This window comes from Oncorhynchus gorbuscha, linkage group LG10, assembly GCF_021184085.1.
Source record: "Oncorhynchus gorbuscha isolate QuinsamMale2020 ecotype Even-year linkage group LG10, OgorEven_v1.0, whole genome shotgun sequence".
Lineage (NCBI taxonomy): Eukaryota > Metazoa > Chordata > Actinopteri > Salmoniformes > Salmonidae > Oncorhynchus > Oncorhynchus gorbuscha.
Genome location: NC_060182.1, coordinates 31,872,511 through 31,896,736, shown reverse-complemented (window position 1 = coordinate 31,896,736; position 24,226 = coordinate 31,872,511). Strand labels below are relative to the sequence as shown.

Here is a 24,226-nt window from a genome sequence, read left to right as displayed (position 1 = left end):
GAGAGAGTTTGTTTGTAATTGCTTCTTTAGACTCTAAATGACTGTTTTTTGTCCCAGAAAGAGAACTATATTGTTGCGTGTTTAAACGCTGAAATGGTGTAAAGACGCAGCAGGCAATAAATCCAACCGTCAGAACCCCAAACCATTCACCCACCACATCATTTCATGGGGAATATTACATTTTCAAAAGTAGAGCTAAATCAAGCGTCTATGGGTGACATCAGTTGGGCATATGGCAGTCGGGAGTCACTCTGCTCTTTCCCCCCCAAGTAGGTTTGGAACCTTGCACTTGATTGAACATGAAAGGCTGAACATCAAGTGAACTGGTGCCACCATTGCACTGACTTTGATGTGGAAGGCTGTCATATAGCAGGGTGCTTCTTTCCATATCATTAAGAAGAATTGGCCTCATCTCCCTTAAGCTCAAAACAGACAGACTACAGTTCATGTCATCCGCGCTAAGAAATACATTTTCAGTCACGTAAGGAAACTGTTGCGAGCAATGTTGTGGGCTTGTTCAGTTATTATGCCATAGTGGTTACAAGTAGACTGACTGAACTGCTGACTCCACATTCAATCTCGCCATCACGAGGCCACTGAGTTGTCATGTTCACTATTTCTCTATGTCCATTCAGAAAGTGTCCTAAAATATGCCTGTCTGGATTTCATCTCTTTAATCAGATAGAAAGAAAGCTGTAGGCAGTAAGCATCATGGTCAGTATACAGTATGTGCGTATGGACACAGAAAACTATCTCAATGCCTGTTTTTTTATCCTGAGGAAGGGTTTCTATTCAATCATATGGTGAATAATGATGAGTGAGAAAGTTAAAAACGCCCCAAAATCATACCCCCAAGACATTATAACCTCTCACCATTACAATAACAGGGGAGTTTAGCATTTATTTCCGGGTGGGGGGTGTGATATTTGTGAGTCTAACTTTCTGACTCATCATTATTCCCGATTCATTCAGGACTATCCACAATCATGGTAGCATCCACATTCATGTAGATGTCACGATCGTCTAAGGTGGAAACAGCGGACCAAAGCGCAGCGTGGTGAGCGTACATACTTCTTTATTATAAGATGTCGCCAACAAAACAATAAACATCCAAACGAAAACGTGAAGCCAACATAGTGCTCACAGGCAACTATACATGGACAACTACCCACAAATACAGGTGGGAAAAAAAGGCTACCTAAGTATGGTTCTCAAATAGAGCCAACGATAGACAGCTGCTTCTGATTGAGAACCACACCTGGCCAAACACACAGAAATACAAATGATAGAAAAAGGGACATAGCATGCCCACCCAAATCACACCCTGACCAAACCAAAATAGAGACATATAAAGCTCTCTACGGTCAGGACGTGACAGTAGAACTGTTTAGAAACATATTCTATTCTTATTTACAATAAAATAAACTCCAAAATGACATAACACATTATTTACCATTCATTTCTATTGGGCACAAAATCATCTGAAACCCAACCACAACAAAGTAAATGCATCCATCAAATTGGTAGACTCACAAGCTTGATGTAGTCATTGCGTGCGATGAATATGGAGAAATACTGTCACACCCTGACCTCAGGGATCCTTTTTATTTTCTATGTTTGGTTAGGTCAGCTGTCTATCGTTGTCTCTGATTGGGGATCACATATAAGATGTCATTTTCTTTTTGGGTTTTGTGGGATCTTGTTTTATGTTTAGTGTCTGTACCTGACAGAACTGTGCGCTTTCGTTTTCACTTTTGTTATTTTGTTTTGTGTTTTTTGAAAATAAAAATCATGAACACTTTCCATGCTGCGCTTTGGTCCACTCCTTTCGACGAGATCCGTTACAAATACTTAACTTTTTACTACTAAGTGAATTTGTCCCAATACTTTTGCTCACCTAAAATGGAGGGACTATGAACAAAAGGTACTGTAATTTCTAAATGGTTAACCAGATATGGATGGATATACCCTCAAATGAAAGCTGACAACCTGCACTTCAACCTCAGTCATTGTTTGATTTAAAATACAAAATGTTTGAAGTACACAGCCAAAAGAAGAATAAATGCTTCACTGTCCCAATAATTATGGAGGGCACTGTAGCAGTGGATGTAAAGCCATAACACATACTTTTTTTCCAGCAGCAGATTATAATCAATCATGTCAAAAGCTGCACCGAGGTCTAACAAAACAGCTCCCACCAGATTCTTATTATACATTTATTTCAGCCAATCATCAGTCATTTGTGTAAGTGTGAAGTGATGAGTGACCTTCCCTATAAGCATGTTGAAATTCAGTTGTTCATTTGTTTACTGTGAAATAGCATTTTATCTGGTCAAATATAATTTTTTCCAAAAGTTTACTAAGGGTTGGTAGCAGCCTGATTGGTCAGCTGTTTGTGCCAGTAAAGGGTGCTTTGCTATTTTGGGTAGCGGAATGACTTTTGCTTCCCTTCAGGCCCGAGGGCACAATTTCCTGTAAGCTTGGCCCAAAGAGATGGCGAAGTGGCCATATAGTCCACTATAATCCTCAGTAATTTTCCATCCAAGTTGTCAGACCCAGCTTGCTTGTCATTGCTGGTAGACAGAAATTTACAGAAATTCACTTTACAAAATTCTAAATTACAATGCTTGTCTTTCATAATTTGGTCAGTTATGAATGGATGTGTAGGATCAGAGTTTGTTGTGCCTAAATCTGCTAATCTTGCCAATTAAAAAAATAATTAAAGTACAGTGGGACAAAAAAGTATTTAGTCAGCCACCAATTGTGCAAGTTCTCTCACTTAAACAGATGAGAGAGGCCTGTAATTTTCATCATAGGTACACATCAACTATGACAGACAAAATGAGAAAAAAAATCGTGAAAATCAGGAGTGGCTTCGTAAGAAGCATTTCAAGGTCCTGGAGTGGCCTAGCCAGTCTCCAGATCTCAACCCCATAGACAATCTTTGGAGGGAGTTGAAAGTCCGTGTTGCCCAGCAACAGCCCCAAAACATCACTGCTCTAGAGGAGATCTGCATGGAGGAATGGGACAAAATACCAGCAACAGTGCGTGAAAACCTTGTGAAGACTTACAGAAAACATTTGACCTCTGTCATTGCCAACAAAGGGTATATAACAAAGTATTGAGATAAACTTTTGTTATTGACTAAATACTTATTTTCCTCCATAATTTGCAAATAAATTCATAAAAAATCCTACTATGTGATTTTCTGGATTTTTTTTTCTCATTTTGTCTGTCATAGTTGAAGTGTACCTATGATGAAAATTACAGGCCTCTCTCATCTTTTTAAGTGGGATAACTTGCACAATTGGTGGCTGACTAAATACTTTTTTGCCCCACTGTAGTTGGCAATATCAGTGGGTTTTGTGATGAATGAGCCATCTGAATCAATGACGGATGAAACCGAGATCGCCTTTTTGCCCAAAAAGTAATTCAAGGTGAGCCAAAGTTTTCTTACTATCATTCTTTATATCATTTATCTTTGTTTCATTGTGCAGTTTCTTCTACTTTTCTTTTTGTCACATGATTTCTCAATTTACAGCACGTTTGACAATCAGCTGTGCAGCTAGACTGATTTGCCATTATTTTTGCCTCGTCTCTTTCAAACATAAAATGTTTTCATTCTTCATCAATCCACAGGGATTTAACAGTTTTTACAGTCATATTCTTAATCGATGCATGCTTATTAGTAACTTGAATAAGCAATTTCATAAATGCATCAAGTGCAATGGGTGGTCCTCATTACACACAACAGAACAATAAGTATTCTTTACATCTTCAACATAGGATTCACTACAAAACCTTGTGTATGATCTCTTATACATTATATAGGCCCAGCCTTTCGAGCTTTAGTTTTCCTAGATATGGCTACTATATTATGATCATTAGAGCAGATTTCTGCATCATTTGTAAAGATGTGATCAATACATGAGGATGATTTCAATCCTGTGTTATTTGTAACTATCCTGGTAGGATTACCGATAACCTGAACCAGGTTGCAGGCACTGGTTACAGTTTGAAACTTTTTCTTGAGTGGACAGCTTGATGAGAGCCAGTCAATATTTTTGTCACCCAGAAAATAGTCCTCTCTGTTGATATCACATACGTTATCAAGCATTTCACACATATTCTTTCCAGATACTCACTGTTAGCACTTGGTGGTCTACAGCAACTTCCCACAAGAATATGCTTTAGATGAGGCAGGTGAATAGCATTGGACATGCTTTAAGTTGTACAGGAATACGACTGAATATAAAACGGCTACACCTCCACCATTGACATTTCTGTCTCTTCTGTAGAATTTATAACAATATACTGCTCACACTGCTTTGCACATTCTTGGCATTTTCTCAACCAGCTTCACCTGGAATGTTTTTCTAGCACACTGAGCACTTGTTGGCTGCTTTTCCTTCACTCTGCCGTCCAACTCATCCCAAACCATCTCACTTGGGTTGAGGTTGGGTGATTGTGGAGGCCGGGTCATTTGATGCAGCACTCATCACTCTCCTTGGTCAAATAGGCCTTACTGTACACAGCCTGGAGGTCATTGTCCTGTTGAAAAACAAATGATAGTCCCACTAAGCGCAAACCAGATGGGATGGAGTAACGCTGCAGAATGCTGTGGTAGCCATGCTGGTTAAGTGTGCCTTGAATTCCAAATAAATCACAGACAGTGTCACGAGCAAAGCACCCCCACACCATCACACCTCCTGCTCCATGCTTCACGGTGGGAACCACACATGCAAAGATCATCACCTACTCTGCATCTCACAAAGACACAGCAGTTGGAACCAAACATCTCAAATTTGGACTAATCAGACCAAAGGACAGATTTTCTGTCCATTGCTTGTGTTTCTTGGCCAAAGCAAGTCTCTTCTTATTTTTTGTGTCCTTCCTTCTACCAGCAAGGCCTGATTCACACAGTCTCCTCTGAACAGTTGATTTTGAGATGTGTCTGTTACTTGAACTCCGTGAATTTTGGGGGTTGCAATCTGAAGTGCAGTTAAATGTAATTAACTTATCCTCTGCAGTAGAGGTAAATCTGGGTCTTCCTTTCCTCTGGCGGTCCTCATGAGAGCCAGTTTCATCATAGCACTTGATGGTTTTTACCATTGCACTTGAATTTCCATATTGATTGACCGTCATGTCTTAAAGTAATGATGGGCTGTCGTTTCTCTTTGCTTATTCTGGCTGTTTTTGCCATAATATGGACTTGGTCTTTTACCAAATAGTGCTATCTTCTGTATACCACCCCTACCTTGTCACAACACAACTGATTGGCTCAAATGCACAATGTTTAACATGGCACACCTGTTAATTGCAATGCATTCCAATCGACTACAAGTGACTCATGAAGCTGGTTGAGAGAATGCCAAGAGTATGCAAAGCTGTCGTCAAGGCAAAGGGTGGCTATTTTGAAGAATCTTAAATACATTTGGTTTTGTTTAACACTTTTCTGGTTACTACATGATTCCACACAGTACGTGTTATTTCATAGTTTGATGTCTTCACTATTATTCTACAAACTTGATTGGTACTGTATGTTAATGGTGCCTATTTTTTGTGCTTTAGGTTGCTTGATTGTTGTCATTGATTTACTGGGAGGCTTATCAGAGGTAGACATGACAGTGATATTTATAATCGAGCAGATAGTGCAGGGTGAATTGCTCACAGTGGGCTTCCTACTAGGGCAAACAGTCTCAATGCTAACAGTATAACTCAGGTTCATAGACACAATTGACAAATGTTGTAAGTCAAGGGACACAGAGACGCACCAAACATTGCTCGATTATGGAAGGCAACCTTGACTTCAGGCGGCCTTTAAGTTTCAGCGAGAGCATGGCCTCAGCCAGTCGTGCAGATAACTTTCCTCATCCTCCTTCTTCCGCCGGCCTTGATGACTCATGTTGATTGGGAAGGTGAGCAACAGAGTGAGTCAGTCATTCAGTCAGTCATGTTTGCTTGATTCCTCAGTGCACCCAGACAGGAAGCCTCACCTTAGACTGAAGTCAGCGACAAGCATCGCACCTGATGGAGCTGTAAATTCCCTAGTTGCGGAGCCCTGGGTGTTACAGGCACATTAATTACCGAAAAGGTTGTTGTTATCAAAGAAATGCCACAGGCTGATAAAGGTGACACACTAGCTGAATGAACAAACTGTGACAAAATTCTGTGCTCAAATTAGAGTAATGATGAATCTGTAAAATACAGCCATTCAAGGTTTTGAAGAATCCAAATGGAACAGCAAAGTCGTACTAAACACGTCACAGCTCTGACTAGATCTCATCAGAGAATGGCTGCATTGAACATGTGTGCCAATGACATAATATTCTGCACAATAAATGCCAAGGGTCCATGATTTCACAGAGCAATCCAATATATTAGTACTCCCATTGACAGTTGAGCATGATTAATTATTGTCCATGCAGAGATAATCTTACGAAATCTCATGCCACACCACTGTGCAGATGTATTTGCTCACGGAGAAGTTTGTTTGTCTCCAATTTGTGCCCCTTTTCACATACTGTATCAGGAGATCAGCCATAGCAGAGTATGTGTTAATTCCTTTAGGTTTGCATGTATTATGTTGACTCTGTTGTTATGTTCACTAGAAAGGACAAGATTGTGTGATGGACTCTATCTGGTCCTGTATCTGAGCTCAAATTACAATTTGGTCACATTATTTGAAACCTCGCAGATAAAACAAACTTTGACCAATGTTGGATATAGTCAATGAATATACTCACAATGCTCCTGCAAATGCCAGACAGAGCAAAATTATACTTTTAATGGATCAGGATGTATATTTTGTCTGTCCTGTAATCCTGTAGAAGAGGGGGACATTTATTTTTTAAAGTTAAAACTACAATTGTGTTATTTATTGAAATGTTTACACTTACTGCTCTCATAGAAATAGCATTGGCACTAGGGTTGAATATTTTCCTGGTACTTTACAAATGTTCCATCCTGAGAACAATTTCTGTATTCGTCATTTTAAAGCATATAAGGCACATACAGTTGTAGTCGGAAGTTTACATACACCTTAGCCAAATACATTTAAACTCAGTTTTTCACAATTCCTGACATTTAATCCGAGTAAAAATTCCCTTTCTTAGGTCAGTAAGGATCACCACTTTATTTTAAGAATGTGCTGCTGTTCTGTGATTGATTTGCACTGTTCGCACCAAAGTACAATAATCTCTAGGAGACAGAACGAGTCACCTTCCTGAGCGGTATGATGGCTGCGTGGTCCCATGGTGTTTATACTTGCGTACTATTGTTTGTACAGATGAACGTGGTACCTTCAGGCTTTTGGAAATTGCTCCCAAGGATGTGCTAGACTTGTGGAGGTCTACAATGGCTGATTTCATTGGATGTTGTCAAGCAATGAGTTTGAAGATAGGCCTTGAAATACATCCACAGGTACACCTCCAATTGACTCAAATGTTGACTCGAATGTTGTCAATCAGAAGCTTCTAAAGCTATGACATAATTTCCTTGAATTTTCCAAGGTGTTTAAAGACATCGACTTAGTATATGTAAACTTCTGACCCACTGGAATTGTGATACATTAAATTATAAGTGAAATAATCTGTCTGTAAACAATTGTTGGAAATGCACAAAGTAGATGTCCTAACCGACTTGCCAAAACTATAGTTTGTTAACAAGAAATTTGTGGAGTGGTTAAAAAACAAGTTTTATTGACTCCAACCTAAGTGTATATAAACTTCCAACATCAACTGTAGATATGTCTGGATTTGTTTAGAGCTTTGATCGGCGTAAAAACTCAAGCATGATGCAACCTCAGCCTGATGAGACATTCGGTGTATTCAGAAAGTATTCAGACCCCTTCCATTTTTACAAAATTTTTTTACGTTACAGACTTGTTTAAAAATGGATAAAATAAAAAACCTCATCTACACACAATACCCCATAATGACACAGTGAAAACAGGTTTAGACATTTTTGCAAATGTATTAAAAATAAAAAAAGTATTCAGACCCTTTGCAATGAGACTCAAAATTGAGCTCAGGTGCATCCTGTTTCCATTGATAATCCTTGATGTTTCTACAACTTGATTGGAGTCCTGGTAAATTCAATTGATTGGACATAATTTGGAAAGTCACACACCTGTCTATATAAGGTCCCACAGTTGACAGTGAAAGTCAGAGCAAAAGGACAAAGGAATTGTCTGTAGAGCTCCGAGACAGGATTGTGTCGAAGGAATTGTCCATATAGAACTGAGACAGCTCCTAGGCACAATACAGCCCCCTTGGAGTTTGTCTAAAGGCACCTAGAGGACACCCAGACCATGAGAAGCAAGATTATCTTGTCTGATGAAACCAAGATTGAATGATTTGGCCTGAATGCCAAGCATCACTTTCGAAGGAAACCTGGAACCCTCCCTAAGGTGAAGCATTGTGGTGGCAGGAAAATTATATCTTACAGCGGCAGGGACTGGGAGACTAGTCAGGATCGAGGGAAAGATGAACGGAACAAGGTAAAGAGAGACCCTTGATGAAAACATGCTCCAGAGCTCTCAAGACCTCAGACTGGGGTGAATGTTCACCTTCCAACAGGACAACAACCCTAAGAACACAGCCAAGACAATGCAGGAGTAGCTTCGGGACAAGTCTCAATGTCCTTGAGTAACCCAGCCAGAGCCCGGACTTGAACACTATTGAACACCTCTGGAGAGACCTAAAAAATAGCTATGCAGTGACTCTCTCCATCCAACATGACAGAGCTTGAGAGGATCTGCAGAGAAGAATGGGAGAAACTCCCCAAATACAGTTGTGCCAAGCTTGTAGTGTCATACCCAAGAACACTCGAGGCTGTAATCGCTGCCAAAGGTGTTTCAACAAACTACTGAGTAAAGGGTCTGAATACATATGTAAATGTAATATAAACAAATATATATATACAGTGCCTTGCGAAAGTATTCGGCCCCTTTGAACTTTGCGACCTTTTGCCACATTTCAGGCTTCAAACATAAAGAAATAAAACTGTATTTTTTTGTGAAGAATCAACAACAAGTGGGACACAATCATGAAGTGGAACAACATTTATTGGATATTTCAAACTTTTTAACAAATCAAAAACTGAAAAATTGGGGTGCAAAATTATTCAGCCCTCTTAAGTTAATACTTTGTAGCGCCACCTTTTGCTGCGATTACAGCTGTAAGTCGCTTGGGGCATGTCTCTATCAGTTTTGCACATCGAGACACTGGAATTTTTTCCTATTCCTCCTTGCAAAACAGCTCGAGCTGAGTGAGGTTGGATGGAGAGCATACATATTAATTTTTTTAAAGAAAAAAACTGTTAAACAAATCTAAATATATTTTACATTTGATATTCTTCAAAGTAGCCACCCTTTGCCTTAATAACAGCTTTGCACAGTTTTGGCATTCTCTCAACCAGCTTCATGAGGTAGTCACATGTGATGCATTTCAATTAACGCATGTGCCTTGTTAAAATTTAATTTGTGGAAAATCTTTCATTCTTAATGCGCTTGAGCCAATCAGTTGGGGTGGTATACAGAATATATCCCTATTTGGTAAAAGATCAAGTCCATATTACGGCAAAAACAGTTCAATTAAGCAAAAATAAAAAAGCACTTTAAGACATGAAGGTCAGTCAATCCGGAATACTTCAAGAACTTTGACATTTCTTCAACAGCAGTCGCAAAAACCATCAAGCGATATGATGTAACTGGCTCTCATAAGTATCACACAGGAAAGGAAGACCCAGAATTATCTCTGCTGCAGAGGATACGTTCATTAGAGTTACCAGCTTCAGAAATTGCAGCCCAAATAAATTCTTCACAGAATTCAAGTAATAGACACATCTCAACATCAACTGTTCAGAGGACACTGCGTGAATCAGGCCTTCATGGTCGAATTACTGCAAAGACACCACTACTAAAGGACACAAATAATAAGAGACTTGCTTGGGCCAAAGAACACAAGCAATGGACATTGGACAAATCTAAATTTGAGATTTTTGGTTCCAATTGCCAAGTCTTTGTGAGAAGCAGCGTAGGTGAATGGATGATTTCTGCAAACCCATCTGGTTTGCCCGAAAGTGGGACAATCATTTGGTTTTCAACAGCACAATGACCCAAAACACACCTCCAGGCTGTGTAAGGGCTATTTGGCAAAGAAGGAGAGTGATGGAGTGCTGCATCCGATTACCTGACCTACACTCTATTGAGATGGTTTGGGTTGAGTTGGATGCATCCAACTAGTGTTCAGCAGATGTGGGAATTCCTTCAAGACGGTTTACTACATGACTCATGAGCAGAGGGAGCACCCCCCTATCCACATAGACGGGACAGCAGTGGAGAAAGTGTAAAGATCCTCAGCGTACACATCACGGAAAAACTTAAATGGTCCACCCACACAGACAGTGTGGTGAAGAAGGTGCAACAACGCCTCTTCAACATCAGGAGGCTGACGAAATGTGGCTAGTCACCTAAAACCCTCACACATTTTTACAGATGCACAATTGAGAGCATCCTATCAGGCTGTATCACCGCCTGGTATGGCAACTACACTGCCCTAAACCACAAGGCTCTCCAGAGGGTGGTGTGGTCTGCACAACGCATCACTGGGGGCAAACTACCTGCCCTCCAGGACAGCTACAGCACCCGATGTCACAGGAAGACCAAAAAGATAATCAAGAACAACAACCACCCGAGCCACTGCATGTTCACCCCACTACCATCCAGAAGGCGAGGTCAGTATAGGTGCATGAAAGCTGGGACCGAGAGACTGAAAAACAGCTTCTATCTCAAGGCCATCAGACTGCTAAACAGCCATCACTAACACAGAGAGCTATTGCCTACATACAGACTGAAATCATTGGCCACTTTAAGAAATGGATCAATAGTAACCTTAAATAATGCCACTTTAATAACATATACATATCTTACATCATATGTATATACTGTATTTTATACCATCTTCCCTATACCGCTCGGGCATCGCTCATCCATATATTTACAGTTGAAGTCTGAAGTTTACATACACTTAGATTGGAGTCATTAAAACTTGTTTTTCAACCACTCCACAAATTTCTTGTTAACAAACAATAGTTTTGTAATCTTTCCAAAAATTGTTTACAGACAGATTATTTCACTGTATCACAATTCCAGTGGGTCAGAAGTTCACATACACTCAGTTGACTGTATGCCTTCAAACAGCTTGGAATATTCCCCAAAATTATGTCACGACTTCAGAAGCTTCTGATAGGCTAATTGACAACATTTTAGTCAATTAGGGGTTGTACCTGTGGATGTATTTCAAGGCCAACCTTCAAACTCAATGCCTCTTTGCTTGACATCATGGGAAAAATCAAAAGAAATCAGCCAAGAATTCAGAAAAACAATTGTAGACCTCCACAAGTCTGGTCCATCCTTGGGAGCAATTTCCAAAGACCTGAAGGTACCACGTTCATCTGTACAAACAATAGTACACAAGTATAAGCACAATGGGACCACGCAGCCATCATACCGCTCAGGAAGGAGACGCGTTCTGTCTGCTAGAGATGAATGTACTTTGGTGCGAAAAGTGCAAATCAATCCCAGAACAACAGCAAAGGACCTTGTGAAGTTGCTGGAGGAAACAGGTGCAAAAGTATCTATATCCACAGTAAAACGAGTCCTATATCGACATAGCCTGAAAGGCCGCTCAGCAAGGAAGAAGCCACTGCTCCAAAACCGCCATGAAAAAGCCAGACTACGGTTTGCAACTGCACATGGGGACAAATATTGCACTTTCTGGAGAAATGTCCTCTGGTCTGATGAAGCAAAAATATAACTGTTTGGCCATAATGACCATTGTTATGTTTGGAGGAAAAAGGGGGAGGCTTGCAAGCCGAAGAACAGCAGCAAGTAGCCTAGTGGTTAGAGCGTTGGGCCAGTAACCGAAAGGTTGCTAGATCGAATCCCTGAGCTGACAAGGTCAAAATCTTTCATTCTGCCCCTGAACAAGGGGCACTGTTCCTAGGCCTTCATTGTAAATAAGTATTTGTTCTTAACTGACTTGCCTAGTTAAATTAAAAATGTAAAACACCATCCCAACCGTGAAGCACGGGGTTGGCAGCATCATGTTGTGGGGGTGCTTTGCTGCAGGAGGGATTGGTGCACTTCACAAAATACATGGCTTCATGAGGAAGAACAATTATGTGGATATATTGAAGCAACATCTCAAGACAGCAGTCAGGAAGTTAAAGCTTGGTCGCAAATGGGTCATCCAAATGGACAATGACCCCAAGCATACTTCCAAAGTTGGGGCAAAATGGCTTAAGGATAACAAAGGCAAGGTATTGGAGTGGCCATCACAAAGCCCTGACCTCAATCCTATAGAAAATGTGTGGGCAGAACTGAAAGTGTGTGCGAGCAAGGATGCCTACAAACCTGACTCAGTTACACCAGCTCTGTCAGGAGGAATGGGCCAAAATCAACCCAACTTATTGTGGGAAGCTTTTGGAAGGCTTCCCAAAACATTTGACCCAAATTAGACTATTTAAAGGCAATGCTACCAAATACTAATTGAGTGTATGTAAAATGTCTGACCCACTGGGAATGTGATGAAAGAAATCAAATCTGAAATAAATCATTCTCTACTATTATTCTGACATTTCACATTCTTAAAATAAAGTGGTGATCCTAACTGACCTAATTTTTACTCTGATTTAAATGTCACGAAATGTGAAAAACAGGGTTTAAACTATGTAACCTATGTATGTAAACTTCCAACTTTAACTGTATACACACATATTCTTATTCCATCCCTTTAGATTGGTGTATATCTGGTAGTTGTTGTGTAATTGTTAGATTACTGGTTAGATATTACTGCACTGGTGTGAATTAACATCTGCATTAACATCTTCTAACCATGTACATCTGCTAACCAATAACATTTTATTTATTTGATTCCATGTGTTATATATATATATTAGTGTTGATGTCTTCACTATTATTCTACAATTTAGAAAATAGTATAAATAAAGAAAAATCCTTGAATGAGTTGGTGTGTCCAAAATGCTAACTGCTCCTGTATATACACTACCATTCAAAAGTTTGGGGTCACTTAGAAATGTCCTTGTTTTTTAAAGAAAAGCACATTTTTTGTCCATTAAAATAACATCAAATTGATCAGAAATACAGTGTAGACTTTGTTCATGTTGTAAATGACTATTGTAGCTGGAAACAGATATTGGTTATAGGAATACCTACAGAGGCGTACAGAGGCCCATTATCAGCAACAATCACTCCTGTGTTCCAATGGCACGTTGTGTTAGCTAATCCAAGTTTATAATTTTCAAAGGCTAATTGATAATTAGAAAACCATTTTGCAATTATGTTAGCACAGCTGAAAACTGTTGTCAGCTGAAAACTGTTGTCCTGATTAAAGAAGCAAGAAAACTGGCCGTCAGACTAGTTGAGTATCTGGAGCATCAGCATTTATTTATCCTGGGAAAAGGGAGTGAGTTTGGGCGGTAAATCTAGGTAAATCTCGGTAGCCCAGTTCCAACTATTCCACCCTAATTGTCACTAAGAGCGTTCTCAAGTTGCTGTGGACCTCCTTATTTCTGACCGTAGGAGTCTTGGCAAGTAATTGCCTGTGATTTTTCAAATCAGCTTAATCATCAACGAGCAATTTCCTCTAAGATAGTTGAATGACTCCAGTCCAGCTAGTATAGGTTGATGGAGAGGCACTAGCTCTCGCTGGCCTATATCACTGTGTGGAATTAAAGTACTTAGTGGCTTGGCTTATGACCTGGCTGCCATCCACTATTGAATGGGTTTCGTCGCCATCTGGCCATGGACACATTGAGCAATAGAGGGACCTACAGGTTAAGGTGGTTGTCACCTACAATGTAAGTTAAGTACAAGCAAGGAGATTTGGACTGAGACCAGTAGTTGGATCTGAATTATATATCCAGACTCTGGGACGAAGGTCTTTCAGTCTGGAGCCCCCATCCTAATAGATGAGAAAAGGTACTAAAAAGGTACTAAAACCCAGCATTATAGCATAAGTACCGACAGCTGACATGTAAGTGGTTGATGTATGTGACTTAAAATAACCATTATTTTGTTTTGCTGTTCATTCCACATACAATCCACAAACACAAAACCCTAAACTTCTGAGGGGGTACACTTGGGTATCAGTCCCCATAACCACCGGTCCCTGGCGTTTCTTATGAAATTAAATGTAGTGCTTTACAGTCCCAGCTTCCTCAGTTAAATATTTACAGTAACATCAGCAGTCGGCCAATAGCAGGAGGTGATTCAGAAATACACTGTATATACAAAAGTATGTGGACACCTCTTCAAATTAGTGGATTCGGCTATTTCAGCCACACCCATTGCTGACAGGTGTATAAAATTGAGCACCCTGCCATGCACGTGGCACCATCTCTGGTGCAGTGGAAACACGTTGGAGTGATGGAGTGATGAATCAAGCTTCACCATCTGGCAGTCCAACGGACTAATCTGGGTTTGGCGGATGCCAGGTGAACGCTAACTGCCCCAATGCATCGTGCCAACTGTAAAGTTTGGTGGAGGAGGAATAATGGTTTGGGGCTGGCTTTTAATGTTTGGGTAAAATATCAGTGAAGGGAGATCTTAACGCTACAGCATACAATGACATTCTAGATGTTTCTGTGCTTACAACTTTGTGGCAACAGACCCTTCATGTTTCAGCATGACTATGCCCCCGTGCACAAAGCGAGGCCCATGCAGAAATTGTTTGTCGGGATCGGCGTGGAAGGACTTGACTGGCCTGCACAGAGCCCTACCCTCAACCCCATCGAACACCTTTAGGATGAATTGGAAAGCCGACTGCGAGCCAGGCCTAATCGCCCAACATCAGTGCCCGACCTCACGAATGTTCTTGTGGATGAAAAGTCCCCACAGCAATGTTCCAACATCTAGTGAAAAGCCTTCCCAGAAGAGTGGAGGCTGTTATAGCAGCAATGGGGGGGACCAACTCCTTATTAATGCCAATGATTTTGGAATGAGATGTCCAATGAGCAGGTGTCCACATACTTTGGGTCCTGTAGTGTATATCTGTAGCAGAGACAGATCACAGGAGAATACTCCTCTCTCCCTCAAATTTGATGATTTGGCAAACTCTCATTTAGGATGTTAATTAATTCAAATCATGTTGTATATTAGAGAAAATCAACCATTTTACAGAGGGCCAGGACAATTGTACCGCAAAACCACCCCTGAAATATAATATAGTGAATGGTATAGAGAGAGAGAAAAAGAAAGAGTGAGAAAGAAAAAGGAAATGAAAGAGAGAGAAAGAGAATAGATAGTGGTTGTGGAGGATCTGAGTAGAGTGGATATACTGTAACTCTTTCCTGTACGAAATTACAGTGCTCCTGGGGACACTCACTGCAGAAAAAAATAACTGCTGCAATTTAGCTCAAGAGCCGCCACCATGACAACTGATGAAAGAAACCAGTATACACAAAGAGAATACTATCCTCTCTCTTTAAACTTAGGAGGCTAGTCTGTTTGAAAGCATCTATAAGGCATTGGTATGTGCAGAGACCTTACAGTTACGTCTTGGCTTAATTGACTAATGTTTTGCTAATACTAATGCACTGTCATTATTTTTGCATTCTCCTGGATTTCTTCAGGCCCCGTGTGACATTTTGGAGCCAAGATTGTAAATCTCATTCTTGCGTTGGATTATGAATAATAAAATATTGCATAATTGTCAAGCTCCTCAACATTTTGCTGAATGAGATGAAATAAACAAAGAGCTTACATTTGTTCTATTCCTTTATACCATTTAGGAAACGAACCACCATTCATTTGTTTTGTAAATTAGATCCTCACATGGCAATGCTGAATGCGGTATGTTGTGGTTCTAGGAGTATGCTTTTTACAGTAATGTCAGTTTTCACATAAGTGGACCCGAGGATTTTCAGAAGCGTTGTGGCAACACACTGCTTTGGCACCAAAGGGTGTTATCAAAATTATGTTTTGCTTGGCTGATACCATGACAGGAGGACATTGGTTTGAGCCGGAGCCCCTCAAGTTTACCAATGACTAATATACTACACTTGAGGCTGCTCTATTATCAGCTAATGACATGGTTAAGGTTGACATTTACATTTTTGTCATTTAGCAGACACTCTTATAAAATCAAATCAAATGTTGTTGGTCACATACACAAGGTTATCAGCTGATATTGCGAGTGTAGCAAAATGCTTGTGCTTCTAGTTCCAACAGTGCAGCAATATCTAACATGTAATCTAACAATTTCACAACAACTACCTAATACACACAAATCTAAGTGAAGGAATGGAATAAGAATATATACATAAATATATGGTTGAGCAAGGACAGAGCGGCAGAGTGGCATAGACAAGATGCATCCACAGGGACTTCCAGGAGCAGTAGGGTTAAGTGCCTTGGTCAAGGGCACATTGACAGATTTTTCACCTAGGGTCACGACTTCCGCCGAAGTCAGTCCGTCCCTCTCCTTGTTCGGGCGGTGTTCGGTGGTCGACGACCTTCTAGCCATCGCCGATCCATTTTTTATGTTCCATTTGTTTTGTCTTGTTTTCACAGACACCTGGTTTCAATTCCCTAATTACATGTTGTATATTTTCCCTCTGTTCCCCTACGTCCTTGTCGGGAATTGTTTATTGTAAGTACTTGTGCTATGTGTTACTGGTGCGCTACAGGTTGAGTACCCATGTGTTGGTTGTTTTGTATGCCGTTAGTTTTATATATTAAACTGCTCCGGCTTTTCCCCAAGTTCTGCTCTCCTGCATTTGACTTCCCTGCCACCAGTTACGCACCCCTTACACCTAGTCGGCTTTGAGGATTCAAACCAGAAACCTTTCAGTTACTGGCCCAACACTCTTGACCTCTAGGCCAGTGGTTCCCAAACTGTGGGTCGAGTCCCACTTGTGGCTCGCGGCAAGAGTCAAAGTGGGTTGCGTGATGACATTGCAAAAAAGAAAATACATCGAAAAACGTTTTCAGCTAAAACCAAATAGAAAGTATGTAGAAAAGATAGTGGACCTACTGTATATATTGTTCAATAATAGCCTAAAATCATTGAGAATTTACAATCAAAGCTAGACAATCAGGCCCGCATTGATTTTGATATAATGTTTAAGCATAAGAACACAGCATTTAGCCATGTCAAAATGCATAGAATTGTAGAACATTTGCTTAAAAACAAACAAAATAAATCTCGGCTCTATGGCAAAATGTCTAGTATTGCAGGAAATTGGCTATAAAACAGCAATATTTTATTTTAGCTCCATGGCAGGATGTGTGGAATTGCAGGAGATTAGCTTTGCAACTGCTACATTTTTGCTCTGCTACAAAGACATATTTTTTAAAACTTGTCTTTGGTCTGCATATTTTTATTCACAACTCAACCCTTACGGTGTGGTTGAGACTCAAAAGACACCTTAATTGGTGGGTCACAAAGCAAAACAATTTGGGAACCCCAGCCCTAGGCTGCCTGCCGCCATTTTCCATGGGAAAATATCATAAGGGTGTTTTCTTGAGTGGGTGGCAGGATCATGTTTACAGCTAATTTAGTGCATTAAGTTAATGTCTTTCATCAGGCTGTCAAGTGTAACACAAGCTCTACAGTACATCCCGACTTATGCATTAAATAAAGTACATATGTTTCTCAGCCACTCTCTTTGGATCCCCTTTGATCACCAAGAACTGAACCTGCAAAAAAGTGGGCCGTGACAATTCTTCTGTTCTAATACACAGTCTCCGCTGCAAATAGTTCTCGGCCCCTGATGTATAGAGTTGTGACATCATGACGTCATGCAACTGTTGCGAGGAAACCTATCGGTTCCCAAAACTATCGTAGCAAGCTGATGAAAGCAAGAGACTAACGTGTAGGAAGGAGTCAACCATCAAAGCTTCACAATCCAACCAATCCCAGATTCAGTCCTGTCTAGACTGACTAGAACCCTGCAGATTGTGTTATCTGTACAGGGAAATGAAAGACAGTCAGGCTTGGAGTGCCTACTGATTTGAATGACCTGGGAGCCTGTCTCCAATATGCTGATTGGATTTGCTATTGATTGTGTTTTCAACTTGTGTAATAGCCCAGTTTTGGTGATTGCTATTGTACTGCAGTGCAGATTGAACTTGGCGACGTAGAGAAATGGGCACATTTAATCATGTTTAACGGAACAAGAGGATCCTACCATTTACATTGCATTTACCTAAAATGTACACTAGCTCATACTACGGTAACCTACATCCCTGTAAATGCATAAGGCTGTTGGAGAAGGGTTATAGGTTTACATTCAAGTACAAACAAATGCCAAGATCTGTAATACAACCAATCTATTTTGTTGACATTGCACTTTCAAAACACATTCTGCATTCCTCTAGTTACTTAAGTGCAATATAGTGATGATTATTATATTCTGCATAATTGATCATATTTGAATAAACAAAGTTCCTGCCTGCAACCTGGGCGTACATTTTAGAATACCATAGTATTTCAAATAGATGGAATGGCACATCAACCAAAACATGTTCAGAATACTAAAACTAGCGATTGTATCTGTGAGGTCATAAACAGAATGTGTGTAGGAGTAGGCTATGGCAAACAAGGACATCCTATTCTTACTTGTGCACTTTTTGATGCCGGATCCTTTCTTCAGAGCATGTCGACTGAGTTTGCACTGGAAGTTGTTTTCCCAGAACTCTGCAAACCAAATATTTCTTCTGTTGTTGTCCAAAGTTCTGCTGATGAAGTAGCGATCAAACCCTAGAGATCAATGAGAGGCACAGTTGGATTTGAAATACTGCAGCGATGTGCATTGGATTTTCTGACGGTGACATGACTTTATCAACTCTTTTTTTCCAACACTACCTCATCATTGTACTTTCATCTCACTGGTGTTCTTATCCTGTTGTTGTTTACAGTGTGTCAGTGTTTAATATGGAAACATCACGCTGTATTAGACTACATTGTCATAGACAACAGAAAATAGATAGAAATGTAATCCTCACTTGACCTGCCGTTGTGTGGCATTTAGAACAATGAGGAATAAAGGACATTATATAGTGTGTATAACATCGATACCTCGGATAGGCTGCCGTTTAGGTAGGATGGTGACAGCCCCTTCTGCCATCTCCTCCTGGTTCAGGATGGGGGAGATCTTAGACCCCCAGCTGTCTGACCCCACCCATATAAAATGTCCTGTCTGGTTAGCCTTCTTAGCTGCTTGAAGAATCCGCCTATAAGAAGGGAAAAGAAAGAATACAATACAATTCTTGCCACTTATATACATAATTCACCTATTCAAGGGCCTTGATGATTAGTTGAAAACAGTGTGTTGGTACTGGACATGGACAAAAGCCTAACTGCAAACCCCGTGGGTCCCCAGAACCAGCACAACACACTAAAGAAGAACACCGTTGGAACACTGCCACCATCCCTGCTTGTGACAGAGGCCACCCTGTGGAGTTTTCATGGTGCAGGCTAGCAAACACCCATCCCAGCCTGCCAGTGCTGCCACATTACTCCAAGGTTGGTCCCTCCCTGGTAATAGAGCTAATTAAGAAGCAACCATGATGAGCCAGCCGGCGTTCCCTGCTGTTCTACCAGGCTCTGTATTAATTATTCATTCTGCTGCCACTAGGACCACAGTACTCATATCAAATTGCATTTGTCACCTGCGCAGAATACAACAGGTGCAGACTCTACTGTGAAATGCTTACTTACGAGCCCTTTCCCAACAATGCAGAGTTAATAAGACAAATTCAAAAAAACAAAATACAAAAAAAATATGAGACTATATAGAAGGAGTACCAGTACAGAGTCAATGTGCAGGGGTACGAGGTAGTTGAGGTAATTGAGGTAATTTGTACGTAGGGGTAAAAGTGGCTAGGCAATCAGGATATATTAGACGTAGTACTGGAAACACAGTCGCTACAACAGCCAGGTACAATAACAGTGTTCCCCTGAGTTACTCTGCTACCCTTATTCCTCACCACCCAATCCAAAGAATGAAGAGACTGAAAGTAATGCATGTTTGAGTAATATTGACCTTTATTCTACCTCTCACTGAATAAACATGGTTATTCTGAGCCCCAACATTCCCATATGGCTTTACAGGAGACAATAATGTCCGTAACAAAACCTACAGTACACTATGAAAATGTTGTCATATGCTCCTTTTTTGCCTCACTTGAGAATGGTTCTTTGTGCGGGTCCATGGCAACTTGTACCATCCTTCAAAATAAGATATTCCTGAACATATTCCTGAAGGTAAGGAGAAGGGAGGGTGCCTGTTTTGTCAATTGCAAACCCCCCTTAAGGTCGTTTACAGGACAATCTAGTTCATCACATAAACGCCAGGTGTTCTCATCATGAAATCACTCAATTACTGAAGGTCTATGTTTAGGACAAAATGCATGATGGCATTAACATCCTTCTCCTGTGAATGAGGCCACTCTTGCTCAAGCATCTTTCTATAGCCTGAGTGCTGAAAACTCTTAATTGTAGTTTTTTTTATTAAGTGGCTGCACACTTACATTGACTGGTTTCAAGGGTAGAGCAGGCATACTGGGCTGAAATCCCCCTGGCTTTGTGTAATTACTGTATATCCACACTATTACCCATTATCAAGCTTGGATTAAGTCAATGAGCACTGGGACGTCTGCCCTGGTCATCCACCATCCACGGCTTCCTCAAATCACTGCCTAAATCCTTTAAGAAGAATATATACCTGACTAATGTTGACTGCTCCTCCTGTATATGGTAATTATAGGTTAATGCTATGTATAACTCCTTTCCACACATTTGTACTTTTGAGCAAAAACAATAGGACAGGGTAAAGAAAGGGAAAAGTTATTTCATGGTAACTTTGGTTACTGTAATATATTGCCTTTGGATACTTCTCACATTGGTTTATACTGTATGTGTTACTTGACTCAGCAACCCAATTTTTATTTTAAGCCTATTACCTCATAGAACCTCAAAATCCCTGCATTTGGTGTATTGCCTCTGAGGGCAGATGGATATTATACAATATGCATTCTACTCACCAAGCTCTTGGAATAAGTTAACATTATTTATTATATATGTGAGTACAAATTACATTTTAAAGTCATTGCTACTTTCTTGAATATAAAAAGTTCACCGGATAGGTCAAATTGAAATCAAATTGGCAATACATTGTGTAGGGTTTTGGCTCTTGCTCTCTCTCTCTCTCTTCTTATGCACCTCTCAACAAAAGTCCTGTGTTCATATTTACATACCATAAGCCACTGCAATGTTGTATTGTGAAATTATTATGATTCTATGTGTGTATCAAATGACAGACAGATGGCAAATGTTGCATCATATCAATTTGGAGGACAAACCCATACATTAGGCTATATATGTACTGTATATTCTATGCTTGTGTTAGTACTAGGTCATGTTGGAATGTGCTGTAGAACATAATGGTTAGCTGCAACACTTGCACCTACACACATCACCAACACATCACCAACTGCCACCCCATGCCAACTGATCAAGATGCTCCTCAGTCATCCTAGAGGGAATTAAACAATATGCAGCAGATTGGAAATAGCTGTCATCTAGAAATATATACAACAGATGAGAAGAACATATTATGATCAGAATGCTACATATAGTTAGATTGTATGTATTAAATGTAAACTGGCACACATCCATTACACTGTGGACACCTAATGAAAACAAAGCTGTTATAGCTTACAGTAAAAAGCTAACTGAATTTGTGGGATGTTATCTGAGGAGGACAATTAACACATTTACAGCCATTTATACCAATGGGCAAACATTATGAATGTTGCGTCATTAAACAGAAACTGAGATGGATTGAGTTACTCTGTTGCCATCATTTAGTTAGTTTAATCTTTTTTTCATTCCTGTAACAGTCAACTGAACTTACCTAATGTCATCTTCGTTGGCAAAGAGAATGACAACCCGGGCGTTGGGGTTCTCTGACAGTCTACGGATTACCTTGTCAAACTCTCCAAGCTTAGGTTCCCGTGGTATCTTCACTGACTGAGAGATGCACACACCTCCTGCAACCAAAACAGAGGAAAAACATGTTAGAACAATTGTTTTTTATTGTTGTTGTTTTTTAAGGGAAATTGGGATACCTAGTTAGTTGTACAACCGAATGCATTGAGCTGAAATGTGTCTTCCGCACTTAACCCGGGGTTGAATCAGAGAGGTGAATCAGAGAGGTGCGGAGTGCTGCCTTAACTGGCGTCTTCGGCGCCTGGAGAACAGTGGGTTAACTGCCTTGCTCAGGGGCAGAACAACAGATTTTTACCTTGTCAACTCGGGGATGGGATCCAACAACCTTTCGGTTACTGGCCCAACTCTCCTACCCCCCTACCCCCCAGGCTACCTGCCGCCCCTATTATATTGTTGGGAATTGAAAACTGGTCAAGGTGTGGAGAAATGCTGGATGCAAGAGATAAACTTCTATATTTAAGAGTTTTATTAAACAAAAATGTGCACAGGGAGACCAAAATGAGACGTCTGCAAGGTTATTAATAAACTGCCACCCTTCAGAGGGAAGGGCAGACCTAAATGCTCTTTCTTATGTTTGTTGTTCCTTCCTCCCATGCATAATTCCAAAACATTAAATCAAGGCTGAAATCAGGGGGTTGAATAGACTATACATTTGACACCCATGGACGATTGTACGGCTAAGGGGACCAGATACCAATTACTAAGAATTGCTTTACGGTAAACTCTGACCTTAGAGACCAAATTCCAATAGGGAATAATCATCAAAATAGTGTTCTTAACAATAGACTGGAGAAAATAGACATGAACAAAAGCTGAAGAGATTATCTGTCTTGGGGCTCCCTCCAAACAGTTAAAAATCTGTACCTGGGGACCTTTACTTAAATAGTAGGTTGGAGTATTGGTATAGTATTGGTATAGAACACGTGTCAGGAATCAGAAATAACTACATTGGTAAAACCAGCAAAGGGCATCTGCATTTAGATACAGTAAACCTCTATCTAAATTCAGTTTCTCCCCAAGCTAGTCTGGCATATCATTCTTAGAATCACCCTCTTTCTTATTTCTCCGTTTCAACTGAAAGTAGGCCAAAGCCAAGGAGAATTTGTTTCGCTCTCTCCTGAACCAACAACAATAATCCTAATCATGTCTTCAGGACATTTTATGGATGTCTGGATGCAAGATTAAAATTGTGCAGGTGTAATATTTCACAGCAGGAGGAATGCAAGGTATTAAAACATATTTTCATGCACCACAAGGGGAAGATCTAAGACACGAAAACTCATCCATTCAGTTTATAGGGCTGCCAATGAGACAAGGTAAATTGTGTAGCAATTCTGAGCGAACCTACAGTGCCTTGCGAAAGTATTCGGCCCCCTTGAATTTTCCGACCTTTTGCCTCATTTCAGGCTTCAAACATAAAGATATAAAACTGTATTTTTTTGTGAAGAATCAACAACAAGTGGGACACAATCATGAAGTGGAACGACATTTATTGGATATTTCAAACTTTTTTAACAAATCAAAAACTGAAAAATTGGGCGTGCAAAATTGTTCAGCCCCTTTACTTTCAGTGCAGCAAACTCTCTCCAGAAGTTCAGTGAGGATCTCTGAATGATCCAATGTTGACCTAAATGACTAATGATGATAAATACAATCCACCTGTGTGTAATCAAGTCTCCGTATAAATGCACCTGCTCTGTGATAGTCTCAGAGGTCCGTTAAAAGCGCAGAGAGCATCATGAAGAACAAGGAACACACCAGGCAGGTCCGAGATACTGTTGTGAAGAAGTTTCAAGCCGGATTTGGATACAAAACGATTTCCCAAGCTTTAAACATCACAAGGAGCACTGTGCAAGTGATAATATTGAAATGGAAGGAGTATCAGACCACTGCAAATCTACCAAGACCTGGCCATCCCTCTAAACTTTCAGCTCATACAAGGAGAAAAGGAGAAGACTGATCAGAGATGCAGCCAAGAGGCCCATGATCACTCTGGATGAACTGCAGAGATCTACAGCTGAGGTGGGAGACTCTGTCCATAGGACAACAATCAGTCGTAGATTGCACAAATCTGGCCTTTATGGAAGAGTGGCAAGAAGAAAGCCATTTCTTAAAGATATCCATACAACTTGTTGTTTAAAGTTTGCCACAAGCCACCTGGGAGACACATCAAACATGTGGAAGAA

At 40.4% G+C, this 24,226-nt stretch overlaps 1 protein-coding gene across 2 annotated transcripts in view; it reads right to left on the bottom strand.

The window, feature by feature from the left end:
- Positions 1-24,226, bottom strand: part of LOC124045880 (metabotropic glutamate receptor 4-like) — a 307,218-nt gene that overhangs the window by 52,182 nt on the left and 230,810 nt on the right. For both annotated transcript variants that reach the window (XM_046365644.1, XM_046365645.1), the window contains 3 exons: positions 21,946-22,081; positions 19,107-19,261; positions 18,648-18,788 (listed from right to left, as the gene is read on the bottom strand). In XM_046365644.1, coding sequence (XP_046221600.1) covers positions 18,648-18,788; positions 19,107-19,261; positions 21,946-22,081 — 432 coding nt within the window. The remainder of the gene's footprint in view (positions 1-18,647; positions 18,789-19,106; positions 19,262-21,945; positions 22,082-24,226) is intronic.